Raw genomic sequence first — 16069 nt, forward strand, 5'->3', positions numbered from 1 at the left:
ACAATAGTAATACATAGCAATATAAATGATAAAGCTTATTTGATTACCCGTCAAACCCTGTCTATAATAGCTATGTTTCCATAAAAAAATTGCCAATTTAACTTATGTGCAATTTGCATAAAACATTTGTTAAGCTTACCTATTGTTATGTTACAGAAAACACATCATGTGAGCTTCAGTGTCTTTAGTACTAGTGGTGGTCGCCACATCTCATTTGCGTAGTTCTTACAGTACTTCTGTCATTTCTATACTGTAGATATCCGATACAATAAATGTGTTTACCTTCCAGATCCCCTCCAGTGATTCAGTGAGCGATCGCTTTGCTCTAGACTTGAACTCCTCCAGACGCACACGACTGGAACTCATACTACTTTCTGCATTCACCGGACCCTCCTGAGCAGCCTAAAACACACACAAACACAGAGACCATGCTGACACTTGGTATTAACATTCAAACCATTTCTACATCTACATCTAGAGCTTTTCACCTGTGATCGATGATCAACAAAAATGTTAATATTAGGTATAAACAGATACAAGCATGTTGACCTATAACGTCAGCTTACAGAATGAAACGCACCTTTTTTGTCTCTCCATTGTGTGTGTGAGTGTGTGTCTTCTGTTTGTCCTCGTAATGTCGCCTGAGACATGATACGATCAACTCGTTCTCCTTCTGATCCGACTTCGGCCTGGCTTTCTGCTTGCACACAAACAAGGGTAACGTTACATGCCACTTCTCCAAATGGCCACCAGATGGCATTGGTGACTCAAGACCAGAAATGAGCATGGTCAAAAAAATTCTCAAGTATTTAAATATTTCATGTACTTTTGAGAAAAAAAATTGGGGAATCAGATTTGTGTCTTTTTATTTCACTTTCTGATTTTAGGGTTCAAATGGAAGAATTGTCACGTTTTAGTCCTTTTTCGTAGATGACATGCACAAACTATCCTTTCAAAATTTTCCTTAAGTGTTCAAATACAGATCAGTCAGTTGAATCATTGAGGTTGAACGTGGTATCGGGACGCTAGACTAGTTGCCCAACTGGTTTCATTTATACCATCGCCACACCCATAAAACAGAGAAACACACATTCCACTAATGCCACGGTTCAGAATCTGACACACTCTGTTAATCTAGACGATAACAGAGCTTTAAGGTGTTTGTATAATGTGTTATATACCCACCATTGTGGTCTCAAAAACAGCTGCCTGCTCCTGATTTTCCAGCCCTGCCAAATGCTTCTGGAGTTCCAACTTGGCTTTGGATGGATGAAGACCTGCACATAAAACCATTCCCTGATCATCATACAATAATGCCTTCATAAATTCTCTGTGCACACAAAAAAGCTCTGCACCAGATTTAAGTGTATGTACAGATTCGATTCGAGTTACAGGGGATTCTTTGTACATGCTTTTGTTTGACGGGACAAAACAGGAAGAAACATTAAAAAGGGAACATCAGGACATAGTAATAGTGATATAATGACAGGCTGAAGTAATATGACAAATAATAGACATCTGACCCTCTATTCTGTCACAGAGTCTATGAAGCTGCTGCAGGGGACAGCTGTCACACTGTTGACTCTGGGTCCTACTGTTCTGCTGGAGGGCGGCCACAGAGAATGCCTGCTTCAAAGTCAACATGATCTCATCCACCTGAACACAGAAGAGTGATGTGAGCTTAGATCATTTTTGAGTTTTTGTACTTTAAATGGGAAAGAAAGTTCATTCTGTAAAAATATTCCTGACAGGATGAAATGAGAACAGGATATGGCCAAATGTAGTGGGGCACATGGAATGACGTTTTCACGCACGCACACACAACACATTTAGTGCAATTAATAAAGCAATGCTTTATTTATGCTGCATTTTGCATTTGTACATAAACAATAACATTAGCATGGTTTAGCTAATAAGCCTACTGACATCATTTATTTTCATCCTTGAACCAAAACCAACATCATTTAGTCATGTTTTGAACATTTAGATGTTTCCATGTACTCATCTACGGTTCTCACCAGAGCTTCATTGGCGCACTGGAACACATAGCAGACAAACTGACAACCTCCACACTCCACCGTCTCCCTGCATATGAAGCCAAAGTGGTCCACATGACGAATACCCTGAAAAAATACATACAGACAAAGGGCAATAAATAACAATGTGCCACTTTGGTAATATAACCAGTTGCGCTAGACTTTTTCATTGTTCGTCATTTTGACGGACAGGCTTGTAAAAAATCCGTCATAATCTATTTTTACCCGTCACTATGGTGCAAGGTGATATTACATGCTAATTAGCATGTTTGTGACGTCATCTCGACGTACATACGTTTACTCCCTGAACATACTATATTTTGATACAACTGGATTCCCAATAAAGCCGAAGTCATTTACATATTTCATGTTTCTGTTGTCAGACATAATATAATAATTACAGCCAAACGTTTATGTTCATATGTCCAGTCAGTAACAATGACAGCTGCTTGTTCACGCTGTTTCGTAATCATTCATTCATTCACAAGTAACTTTCAGCTCCTGTTTGGTCATGAACGGAGAAGACAAGAGAGATATTTTTCCACTCACTAAAAGTTAAAGGGGTGGTGCAACGGTGTGTCATGCATTCTGACTTCTTTACGATGTTAAACGTGCTGTGTCTTCTCATGCTTAACATGGTCAACTTGTCAAAACACGAGTTGGGCGTATTACGTAGTATTTCTGTGCTCGATACACTCCCCCAGCGATCGTACAGGTTTCGGAACGTTGTTTTCAAACATATAAAACTGTTTCGTAACAATTTTTCTTAGTACCTTATTGGACAATTCTCCCGGAAAAGCACGCAGCACGCCCACGCGGCAGCAAGGAGAGCAGGAGAAGGAGCATGCGCAGACGTCACTTTCACTTGTGTGCAGGAGAGAGAGAGAGAGAGAGAGAGCGCATACGTTCGCGAAGTTCAGGTGTTTGTTTGTTCACTGCATTTGGGTGATGAATGTTATATAAATGGTGGATATGACGCTGGATTTGGAGATCATTTGAAACTAATATATGGAGCTGTCCCAGCGCTTAAAGATGCCGGACATGAACAGCATGATGTCTGTGTTTTGTTGGCAATGGGTGCGCACGTGCTTTAGTTCAGCCTACCCCTCCCCCCCGAACGCGCCGTATGCTTTCGGAAATAATCGTACAGCTGTATCTATCTTTTATAAATGTGATCAAACTAAATACTCTTCGAAGATACGAAGTATGCAATACTACTCTATAGATACTCAAGATTAATATGAGATTGGCAGAAACCGCGTGTGTTACGGCCGCTTAAAGGTTTCGCAAAATCACCACTGGATATGTGTGTGTATGAGAGCACGTGACACGGAGGTCCGATTGAGTGACAGATGCATGCTTTGCAGAATAAGATCTAGAAACAACGCCACAAACGTTAGCGATCGCTGTATTATTATAAAAAGTGTAAAAAGATTTTCAGTTCTTTTAAAGGAGCCATTCTTTTGCTGTTTTTGAAGCTTTGATTATGTTTTTTGGGTGTTTAACAATGGATGTTTATGTTTCTAGTTACAAAAAATGCTTTATATTTCACATATGTGACCCTGGATCACAAAACCAGTCTTAAGTAGCACGGGAACATTTTTAGTAAAAGACAAAAATACATTGTGTGGGTCAAAATTATCGATTTTTCTTTTATGCCAAAAATCATTAGGATATTAAGTAAAGATCATGTTCCATGAAGATATTTTGTAAATTTCCTACCTTAAATGTATAAAAACTTTATTTTTGTGAGTGGATGCTCTGCCACAGTGCCCCTGATTAACAACTTTAAAGACAATTTTCTCAATATTTTGATTTTTTTGCACTCTCAGATTCCAGATATTTAAACGGTTGTATCTCAGCCAGATATTGTCCTATTCTAACAACTCATATATCTATAGAAAGTTTATTTATTCAGCTTTCAGAATATGTAAAAATCTCAATTTCAAAAAATTGACCCATAAGACTGGTTTTGTTGTCCAGGGTCACATATTTCAAGTCTATTGTTCACCGCTGTCCCTCTTCTAACAAAACGACGGGCTTTCTTCCGGTCTGTATAAAATCCCTCCTTCAGAAACGCTCTGATTGGTAAAGCTGACCAGGTCTGTCGTGATTGGTTCCCCGCTTAGAGCGTGTGTCTGAAGATGTCCCACCCATTCCATATCAGTGAGCTTACGCTTCTCAGGATGTTGTGATTGGTCGGTCCCCCTCTCAGTGCACGTGTATTCATAAGATTTGGCTTTTAGCAATAAACTGTAACAATGGCGTCAACTTCACTCCATCAGTTAAACACATGCGGACGTGGGCTGCACAAACACGAGTCTTCATTATACAGCGCGGGCTGCACAAACACGAGTCTTGTTTATACATTGCGGGCTGCACAGACACGTGTAGTCTTTCCATAAGGCTGGCTGCGCAAACACGCGTCTCCTTTATGGCCTAGAGTTATAAAGTCAGGCAGGTCTGCGCAAACTGCGCATCCTCTTTATACAGCACAAGCTTCACAGTTATTAAGTCAAGCCAGTCTGTACAGCACGAGCTTATATGCCCCTTAGCCTTGTTCATATTTGTTTACAAAGCGATTTGCAGCACAGAGCAGCGAGAGGCACGTGACGAAAGTGAAACATTAGTTGGAATCGCGACATATCTCTAAAAAATATATACAGTATATATGTTGTTCCAGGAACAACAAAAAATGGAAAATCGTAGAGAAAACAGTATTAGTAAAAGACCTGTGAACAGAAGGAGATCTCTCTGAAGCTCTTCTCTATGGCCACCTTCTTCGTGTCAGGACTTACGAGAAAGATTTGAAAACGTCCAATCTGCAACACAAAATTGGTTCTTTTATAAACGATAAAAAAAGATCAATATTATATTTGACAACATCACAAGCTCTGTACATGCTTCACCCTTTGCACATTTATTACATTTTTAACACATTTTCTTTTAAATTATTAAGAGTGTAATACTTGTCTCTAAATGGTCAATTGGCATATTGAGTGATTAAAACAAAACTGCAAATTTACATTTGCAGTGACTTTCTTCTAGAAGGGCAAAACAAGTAAAGACTAGAACAATGCAACAATGACCACAATCCTATTTCATAACATACAAGAACTTCATAAGTGGCTTCTACAGGCTATACAAAAAATGCAACAGCAACTGTGAAACTCATCAATAGTGCTGGGTCATTCATTTTCCCCTGAGAAGCTGACAGCTTCCTGTCTGTCCGAGAAACAGGAAATGATGTTCGGACATGGTCAACACTCTGTGAGCATGTTATGTTTGTACATCTACATGACACAGCACTTTCCTCATTGTAACTTGGTGTGCTGTTGTCTAACACTACACAACACTGTGTGCACCATCTCTGTCAATCTCAATATCAATGTTCACATGTACCAATCTAGCAAATGAAACAAGCCCATCACACTATTAACTAAACCGTAGACACAAAATAGAGTGTCAAAGTGAATGGTATCAAAATACAGTAACCCTACAATGCTCTGCAATGAGACAAGTTGCCCCATGTCAGAATTTCAGAGAAACTCGCAAATATCACAAAATTCTACTAAATACAACACATCATTTAAGATGTGATGCGAATGGAATTTTGTGATTTTTTTGTCGTTGTAAGAACTGCCACTAATAAAATGACCTGCGAATTCCCTGCAATGCACATTACATATACATAAAAAATAAATTAGAGAGAGTAAAAAGTAGGTTTTAAGATTTCATGTGTGAGAATGATAAGATTGTGTGACTCACAGTGAACAACATGGTTCTGTTTTCCTGCAGGCTGGTGGGTTGGACCCCAGCGGCCCCGTCAGCAGCCCGTCGCTGGAGCTCTGGTGACAGGCCGTTCTCATCCAGTGCCTGCAGATACGGAAAACTGGGATCTCTTTTAAAAAAAAGAGGTCTCTTTCCTCCTCCATCCGCCCCCTCGGTCGCTCCATTTGTCATCTGCATTCAAAACAGAATTCAAACATCCAATTAAAACAGTCCATATTAGCTATAAATTCATGTTTAGAATAGAAATATAGGAATAGAAACAGGAATAGAATTACCTGTGTGAGCGAGAACGCCCGTCTGAAACCTGCTGCGAAGGAGTCTGTTACGCTAGCACGTCCAAACTTCTCAATACATTCATCTATCAAAGCTGGCGGAGCTTTCTTGTGGGCCACCACCACCCGCCCGCAGAATAACACCTCAAATTTCTTAGCGAAAGCTGTTGCAGCATCAACTGTCGTGGAGCAGGCGGCATCTGTCTGACCGTTGCTAGGCAGAGATGAGGGTGCGTCTTCTTGCCGGGCAGAACTTTTGCCGGCCTGCCTGAGAGTGCTGATGATCTCTGGAACCTGAAGATGATCAAAAAATGACAAGCTATAGATGATGTTGTTTGGTTTCCAACACTCTAGACTAACTCTAGACTAACACTTGAGAGAGGTGGCACTGGTGCTACCAAGTTTTTCAGTTATTGGTGGCACCAGCCCTTAATTTGATAGCACCAGAGTCGTGGGGTGAGGTAAGAGAAAAGAAAAGAATCACTAAAACTTAATTCAAATGTATTTAATACATTAATAAATCAATTAGAAATTAATACAAATCATTGTTTATGATTTAATTATTTTTATTGTATATGTAAACTCTCTATCAACACTTTACCATATTTAAAACACATCTTTCTTAAAGCTACTTTCTTCCTTTATTTGTTGTGAACGACTCCTATAAGAGAACACAATTGCTTTAATATCAGTATCAGAGTGTTTTTGGGCCCGTCCTTTGTTGTTTGATGAACATTATAAACAAAGATCTTTATTATGCTGCTGCCCCTTTAAGAGCTCGCGCAATATACTGGAACACGTGTTTTGTTTCCCAACTGTTTGGTCACGAAACTGAATACCTATTAAGGTTTCTTGTTAATATGGGAATTTTGACGTTATTTTGTGTTTATATGTCCGTTTCAGAGTAAGAAGGCGTGAAAGAGAACCCCGTTTAGTATTTTGTGCTCTGACTCTCTGGGCGCGCGCATATCTCAAACAACCAGCGAGACCTGAAGGCTTTTAGTGATTATTCTTCATGAAAGCTGCATTGATACATGTTTGGCTTCTATCAATAGGGACTTACAAATAAATAGTATTTAGCGTGATGTATAACATTTTGTGTGCTTTGCAGTATTGTTAGAGAGCTTTATACAATAGTTCAGTGCTTAAAGTTTAAACACGTGTTTCCTGCATTAGCTTCACATGCATACAATACTAGCAACACATTTCGTTATCTTTGCTGTTTTGTACCTTAGCCGGGGAAAATCTTGTATTCTGCATATTTATTTCAGTTGCAAGATTGAGCGCTTCACTCGTCTGCTCTTTCGGTCCTTCGCCTCTTACCCGCGAATTACGTCTTTGGGGGCGGGGCACTGGTAGATAGGTGAATGGTTGAAGGAGGGGAGACGAAAATGAGTGACTGAATGCGCCGCATGAGCAATATAACATTTCTGCGCATTAAATTTATAATGCAAAAATTATATATTGATCAGTTTGGCAGTCGCACCGGTGCGACCATTAAGAAAAACTTGTCGCACTGGCAGGAAAAATAGTCGCAAAATGCAACCATTTAGTCGCAGTCCAGAGCCCTGCTTCAGAATATCTTTTTTGTGTTCTGCAGAAGAAAGTAAGTCATATAGGTTTGAAATGAGATGAGGATGTGTAAATGATGAAAGAATTCTCATTTTTGGATGAAATGTCCCCAGACAACAAGAATGACAAGACAAACAGAGAACTGTAGCTCTTCATTTATTTTGTTTACTGAAAAACATTACACGCCTGTTACCCCGGAGCAATGTTTACTTAACGGAGAAATAATTATAGGCTACTGGTGTTGTAATTGGACACAGCCCTGCATACTAGAAATCCTTCTGCATCAAAAAAAATAAACAAACGTTTAAAGTGCATCTAATGTGTGTGTGTCAGCAATAGCTCTGGTCGAGCTACAATGACTTCACAACCTCAAAGCGTCTTTAAGCCGAGAGGAAAATCTGAGTGGTGTAAATGTCACTCTGAAATCATGAATAGCATGTGACGGTGTGAAAGACGCTATGGCAGACCTGCCTGAAAATCATTCTTCCAAAATATGCTTTTAGGACTACAAGTGGTAACGTGAGAGACATGAGATGATAACAAATCTGTACTTTCACTTTCTCAATGCTCCCTGTGCTCAGAAACATCATAATAAACATTCTGTTGAACAATGTTTATAGCACTCTTACTGTACATAAATTGTCTTTATCTTAATGTATACAAGATTATCTATGGTAGCACTACAATGAATTGTTTGGTATTGATATTCAGCTGCTAAATATGAACTAAAACTGCTCATCCTTTTCTTCGGGGATCCAAACTATACCGTAACCTCTCGACTTCTAGCGACGCAGGAAAAAAACACTCGGTGCACAAAATCAAAATTACATAACCATTTGTGCGCTACAATACAAAAAAACGTACTGTGATGACCTCAACACCACGGTCAGCTTCTCATTACTGCGGTAATGCGGTTATCGTCAGAGCCCTAATTTAAAACACTAAATGTAAATTAAAACATAGTTTTTAATTTTCTGTCATGTCACGTAGGGTTGGGTATCGAAAACCGGAATCGATTGAGAATCAGAATCGGAACCGAAAGGCTAGGAATCAGATCGGAATCGATAGGAATAGGAATCAGATACTTGAAACTAAAATTTTAATTCTTCTTATCAATTCCTGTGTGCATATTTTCAGAAATGTGCATGTGTTAACTTGTGATAAAGCACGGGAGCCACAAATTGACCATAGTTTCATTACATTAACTACAGTTTAACCATGATGTAGTTAAGCTATGGTAATACAAATTGTAATAAATCAGACAAAACAAGGTTGCTATGTGTATGTATACACAAAACCAGTCAATTAGCAGGCTAAATGACCATAAAGGTTGATATCTAAATGTTTTACTTCAACTATGGAATCGAAACTGGGAATCGATAAGCAGAATTGGAATCGGAATCGAAAAAATTCACGAAAGCGGCAAGCAGCTCCCGCCGCCAGCCACACAACAACAAAACAAACGGAGAAATAAAAGTGAAGATGGAAGACGAGGTGCGGGGGAAATTAAGGTCGGGAATTTACATCGTTAACAGAAAATAAGGTCAAGCTGCTAAATCTAACGTTTGGGACCGGTGTCCAGAAATTTCATCCTACCCATCAGATTATCCTACCAGGCATGCGCACATCAATGTAACGTCATTTTTTTGCGCTATAAAATCATCCTACTTGTTTATTTTATACTGCTACGGGAATCATTTGCCGTTCCGGCAAATGACGCAGGCTCTAAAAACCCCATGGCCGTGGGATAACAGAAGATAGACATTACAGTTTATAAAGTTGTACATATGGATATTTATTTTAAACAAATACATCAATTCGCTTCAGAAGACCTTAATTAACCCCATGGAGCCGTATCGAGCAGTTCTTTAATCGATTGATGCACTTTGTGAAGCTTCAAAATCTCAACCACAATTTACTTCCATTCTAAAGCTTGGAAGAAATGAGGATAAATGGTATTATAACTCTGACTGTATTCATCTGAAAGAAGAAAGTCATATACACGGTACCTGAGATGCCTTGAGGGCGAGTAAAACATGGTCTAATTTAGTTTTGCCTCTTAAATATCCCTTTAAAAATCCAAAATATGCTATTGGTTACCCTTACCCCATAGCCTGCGCAGTGCACAGTCTAAGTGAGATCGACATGCATTAACAAGTCAATAAGGTCATCTTTGATTTGGCATGTTAACTTTATAGGGCAAAACATCCAATCTGAAAACAATGCAGGCCTGATCTGCCAGCACACCCACTGAGTTAAGCTGTACTTTTGCTTTTGTAAGCCTTTTGTAAGCCTTCACCATTTACTCCAGCAAAACAACACTTTAAAAGCAAACATGAGACTTCACGTGTAACCATCACCCCCTCATCTAATTTTATGAACTGCTTCACCATCCTTAATCTATTATAGATTAGAATAATCTAATCTATTTATCTAGAATAAATTGATTGGTGACCACATTGATAGAGAGTAACTGTATTGGCCATGGCCAGACACCTTTCATAAGAAGTAAAGGTGCACCTTATTGACCGTCCAGAGACTGGAATCAGACTTTTTTTGCATGATCGCCGTGACCGGCCGGTCAGTCTCACATCCTGCCGATTCTAAACCGATCTTCTGTTGCCATCAATGCGGGCAATAACTTCACAGCCGTCGGTACACACAAAGCTGCAAGTAAACATGTAAACGTGTGTGCGCGCAGCCTGTCTTTCACGGCTTGTGTCTGGGTCCACCGTACCGCGAGTCTCCGCTGACTGACACACGTCTCTCATACCCGCTGACTGCACGCGCATGCATCATGTACTGCACAGACAGAGAGATGCACTGTTTTTGACTGTCTAGTAGTTCATATTTCGCTGATCCTTCTACTTTGGGTATGTACTACATGCTAAAAGTGATGCTAAACTCTTACACATGCTAAACTCATGTTGAAGTCGGTCACTCTGGGCAAAACAAAAGTAAATTCCATTCAACCCGATTGCTTGTATTACGTTAAAATGGTAATTTCACTTTGGTAAAATGACACTTCTACTTGTTTTTAAAATCCAAAATATAAAAAAATGAATAAATCAACCTACAGTATATATGTGATACTGTATATATCTGATTCAGTTCTTTACTAACAAAAAACAGTGCAAATATATACAGGTGCTGGTCATATAATTAGAATATCATCAAAAAGTTGATTTATTTCACTAATTCCATTCAAAAAGTGAAACTTGTATATTATATTCATTCATTACAGACAGACTGATATATTTCAAATGTTTATTTCTTTTAATTTGATGATTACAACTGACAACTAATGAAAATCCCAAATTCAGTATCTCAGAAAATTAGAATATTACTTAAGGCCAATACAAAGAAAGGATTTTTAGAAATCTTGGCCACCTGAAAAGTATGAACATGAAAAGTATGAGCATGTACAGCACTCAATACTTAGTTGGGGCTCCTTTTGCCTGAATTACTGCAGCAATGCGGCGTGGCATGGAGTCGATCAGTCTGTGGCACTGCTCGGGTGTTATGAGAGCCCAGGTTGCTCTGATAGTGGCCTTCAGCTCTTCTGCATTGTTGGGTCTGCCATATCGCATCTTCCTCTTCACAATACCCCATAGATTTTCTATGGGGTTAAGGTCAGGCGAGTTTGCTGGCCAATTAAGAACAGGGATACCATGGTCCTTAAACCAGTTACTGGTAGCTTTGGCACTGTGTGCAGGTGCCAAGTCCTGTTGGAAAATGAAATCTGCATCTGGACCTCCTTCAAAGAAGGCTCTTTTGTTCGCCCAAACACCCCGTTCTGTTCCAGGTGCCTGCGAAAATGTTTTTTTGTTCCACAATGTGAATACCGGGTCTGTTCTAACGCCCGCACAACCCACCACTGTTATAGCGGGCACTTAAATAAAACACAAACATTGTCAGAAAAAGAGCAACCTTCCTCTTCCACTCTCCACAGGAGTCAAGCCCCCGAAAGGCGGCATACCTCCCCAATGCATTCAACCCCTTGCCATATGGGCCGAGGCCTGGCGGGCCATCCCAGGGGTATCGGATTGGGTGATGGGAATAATATCTCGAGGATATTCACTCCAGTTCGCTCGCAGACCCCCGCGTTTCAGTGGGATGATCACCACCCGAGTCCAGAGTGCGAATTCACACGTTCTGCGCACGGAGTTGGGGAACTTACTGGACAAAGGAGCCATAGAACTGGTTCCTCCAGATCAAACCGAGTCGGGCTTCTACAGCCGCTACTTCCTCGTACCCAAAAAGGATGGCGGTCTCCGCCCCATCCTCGATCTCAGACATCAAACGGCGTTTCAGAATGATTACACTGAAACAGATCCTCTCGCAAATATACCCAGGGGACTGGTTCTTCTCCCTGGATCTGAAAGACGCATACTTCCACATCCAGATAGCCCCCCATCACAGACGATTCTTGAGATTTGCCTACGAAGGGGTTGCATATCATTACATGGTCTCTAGCTCCTCGCACTTTCACGAAGTGCATGGACGCGGCTCTATCACCTCTCAGGCAGACGGGAATCCGCATTCTGAACTACCTCGACGACTGGCTTGTTCTAGCACAGTCAGAGGAAGAGCTAAGGTCCCACAGGTCCCTCCTCCTCAGTCACCTGGAATGCCTGGGGCTCAGAATCAACCTTGCCAAAAGCACTCTGTCCCCCAGCCCACGGATTTCGTTCCAGGGGCAGTTTTCGATTCGAACCGTCTGACGGCCAGAATCGCGCCAGACCGTGCCCTAGCCATTCAGCAGCTCGCGGCCTCTTTTATGCCCGGAGCGTCACGCCCCCTAAAGGTGTTTCAGAAGATGCTGGGTCTCATGGCCTCCGCGTCTCAATTACTGCAGTTGGGCATTCTTCGGATGCGTCCGCTGCAGTACTGGCTGAAACCGAGAGTTCTGCCTCACGCTTGGCGTCTCGGACGCCTACGCATCTGGGTGGATCAGGTCTGTGTAACAGCTCCAGCCCCATGGAGGGATCCTCTTTGGTTGGAGCGGGGTGTGCCCCTGGGCACCACATGCAGACGAAAAGTGGTCACAACAGACGCCTCCAAAACGGGTTGGGGGGCTCTGTGCGATGGCACACCGGCCTTCGGCCACTGGTCGATTCAGGAAAAGGGCCTGCACATCAACTGCCTAGAAATGCAGGCAGTATGGCTGGCTCTTCGCCACTTCCTGCCGGTCTTACGGGACCGCCACGTCTTAGTCCGATCAGACAGCATGACAGTGGTGTCCTACATAAATCACCAGGGAGGCCTCTCCTCAAGACGCCTTTTCTCCCTGGTACTTTGCCTCTTGGAATGGGCTCAGTGCAATCTGCGCTCACTAAGGGCAACTCATGTGCCAGGCAGACTGAACCAGGGAGCAGATATGCTATCTCGGAGCAACGGCCCTTCAGAGGAATGGACGCTCCACCCCAAGTCAGTTCAGAAAATTTGGGAAGTCTTCGGCAAGGCAGAAATCGAACTTTTTGCCTCAAAAGACAACACTCATTGCCCAACCTATTTTTCGAAGGACAGGGATGCCTTGGCCCACAACTGGCCCAACCGGCTCCTCTATGCCTTTCCCCCGATCGCATTACTCCCAACACCACAACTGGCCCAACCGGCTCCTCTATGCCTTCCCCCCGATCACTCTCATACCACAGACTATCAGGAGGATCAGAGAACAGGCGCACAAGGTGCTGTTTGTAGCCCCACTCTGGAAGAACCAGCCTTGGGTTGCGGAACTGTCTCAGCTGCTCGTAGCAGCCCCGTGGCCTATTCCCCTGAGACGGGACCTCCTCTCTCAGGCAGGCAACACGATTTGGCACCCCCAGCCAGAGCTGTGGGCTCTGCACCTTTGGCCTCTCGACGGGAGCCTACGGTCCTCCCCGAGAGTGTCATGAACACAATATCACAGGCTAGAGCTCCGTCTACTAGACGACTCTATACACTCAAGTGGTCTGTCTTCTCCACCTGGTGTACAACCCGCGGCGCAGACCCAGAATCCTGTGACATATCACTAATTCTGTCCTTCCTGCAAGAGCTGTTGGATAAGGGCCACTCCCCTTCCACGCTCAAGGTCTATGTGGCAGCAATTGCAGCTTCTCATGCCCCCATAGCGGGCCAAGGAGTGGGAAAGAATGACTTGATCATTCGCTTCTTGAAGGGTTCCAGGCAGCTACGCCCTCCTCGCCCCCTCACCATTCCCATATGGGATCTGCCCACGGTGTTGAGAGCTCTGAAGGGCCCTTCCTTCGAGCCTCTGCAGTCTGCGGACCTCCGTCCCTTAACGCTTAAAACCGCTCTGCTGCTAGCATTAGCATCGGTAAAACGTGTGGGCGATCTACAGGTGCTCTCTGTGAGCCCCTCCTGTCTTGAGTTTGGGCCTGACAACTCTAAGGAGGTCCTCAAACCTAGACATGGTTACGTACCTAAGGTGCTCTCTACTCCATTTAGAGCACAGGTAGTGACACTTTCTGCGCTCCCCTCCTCCGAGCAGGACCCGGAGCTGAATCTGCTCTGTCCAGTCAGAGCGCTTAAGATCTACATTGAGCGTTCCGCCCCATTCAGGCGGTCGGAACAGCTTTTTGTCTGCTTTGGCAACCGCACCAGAGGGTCTCCGGTCACGAAGCATAGACTATCTAAATGGATAGTTGAGGCTATCGCGCTGGCATACTCTTCCTTGGGCCTTCTATGCCCCACGGAGTTAGAGCCCCTTCTACTAAAGGTGTCGCCTCTTCCTGGGCATGGTCTAGCCATGTCTCATGTCTAGTCTAGTCTCTCCATAGCGGATATTTGTGCGGCGGCCTGCTGGGCTTTGCCTTCCACATTTACCAGATTCTACAGTCTGGACGTTCCGGCTTTACAGGCCCGGTTCCTTTCTGCTTAAGACTACTGCTGGGCTGTGGTTGCCCTCAACCACACCAGCACCTAGCACACTACTGGGATGATTAACCGGATTAGGCCACCTATTAGCTTGGCTTTTCCGCCTTCCGCAGGATTCTCTGCCTCATACCTATCCTCGAGGAACGGCTTCGGGATTATATAATGTTTTCGCTCCACTTGTAGCACGGCGGGATTATACTGGTTCCCCATTGCATCCTGCTACGCAGTACGAGTGAAGTATCGATAGGGAACATACTCGGTTACTAACGTAACTTCGGTTCCCTGAGATACGGGAACGAGTACTGCGTTCCTGGCCGTGCTTACAAGCTGCATATGGTCGTCGCTTCAGTCAAAGTAACCTGAGGACCATACGGTGATGTGTCTGCTTATATAGCCATAAGCCCCGCCCATTTTGGCGGGCACCATCGCCATAGGTCCGTGCAGCTTCGCTGCCATTGGCTCAAAGTTTTACTTTGCAAGCACCAATGGCCGTGCGTTATTGTAAAGCTTCAGTCATCGGAGAAAAAGGAGTTTTCCCCATAGCGTCCTGCTACGCAGTACTCGTTCCGTATCTCAGGGAACCGAGGTTACGTTAGTAACCGAGTACGTTTTATATATACTGTCAATTACAGTTTTTGGATAGAAAATCGGAATCTGCAAAAATTGGAATCGGCTGGTTTCACTTATAAAAATCGGAAACCGGAATCGGCCAAGAAAATTGCACTCGGTGCATCTCTAATAAGAAGAGGATGACAATAACAAGAAAACTCAAATGAAATACATTTAAATAAATATTAAAAGCTGAAAGATCATACAATGTTGCAAGACTTATGGTAGAAATGAAAGAAATCCAAGGGTCTACAAATTCCAGACATTTAATTTAACAAGAAAGTCACTTCCAGTGTTGTGCAAGTTACTTCCAAACTGTAATACATTACAGATTACTTGTTACTGTTATTTAAAAGTAATCCCTTACCTTACAATATTACTGTCTCAGAATTGCAATACGTTACATGACTCCTGTATTACTTTTGAGTTACTTTCACCAAAATAACTACAGAAATAGAACTTAACATTCTAAAATTACAAAATGTCTTTGTATTTTCGTATTTTCAAAATACAAAATACTTTTTGCCAATCAACCTCTTTATTAGACTGCTGATTTCTTGAATTAACTAGGCTATACAAAAAATACTAAGATTAAATGCATTTAAATACAAAATACTATTACAAAATAATAGTATTTTGTATTTCAAATGGATGTATTTGAAACACTGCCCATCCATGTAGTCTTATAAGGAGGTCGACTGGCAAAAAGTATTTTAGTTTGAAAATACAAAAATACTAAGATTAAATACATTTAAATACAAAATACATTTAATTTTTTTCAAAGGTATTTAAATACAAAATAGTCCCATCCCATCACTGAACTAGATTATATAGAATTCTAGCTAGTCATCATGTAAACATTAGCATACCTTGTCATTGCTGCTGGTCACAGGGATCTTGCTAACTAGC

General features: G+C 42.2%; 1 protein-coding gene across 5 annotated transcripts in view; it reads right to left on the bottom strand.

The window, feature by feature from the left end:
* tbc1d1 (TBC1 (tre-2/USP6, BUB2, cdc16) domain family, member 1) overlaps window positions 1–16069 on the bottom strand; it is a 78039-nt gene that overhangs the window by 38145 nt on the left and 23825 nt on the right. For all 5 annotated transcript variants that reach the window (XM_057330804.1, XM_057330805.1, XM_057330803.1 and 2 more), the window contains 8 exons: window positions 6104–6394; window positions 5805–5999; window positions 4769–4858; window positions 2019–2123; window positions 1524–1656; window positions 1186–1277; window positions 581–697; window positions 283–402 (listed from right to left, as the gene is read on the bottom strand). In XM_057330804.1, the coding sequence (XP_057186787.1) occupies window positions 283–402; window positions 581–697; window positions 1186–1277; window positions 1524–1656; window positions 2019–2123; window positions 4769–4858; window positions 5805–5999; window positions 6104–6394 (1143 nt within the window). The remainder of the gene's footprint in view (window positions 1–282; window positions 403–580; window positions 698–1185; window positions 1278–1523; window positions 1657–2018; window positions 2124–4768; window positions 4859–5804; window positions 6000–6103; window positions 6395–16069) is intronic.

Source organism: Triplophysa rosa, linkage group LG4 (assembly GCF_024868665.1).
Source record: "Triplophysa rosa linkage group LG4, Trosa_1v2, whole genome shotgun sequence".
Taxonomy (NCBI): Eukaryota; Metazoa; Chordata; class Actinopteri; order Cypriniformes; family Nemacheilidae; genus Triplophysa; species Triplophysa rosa.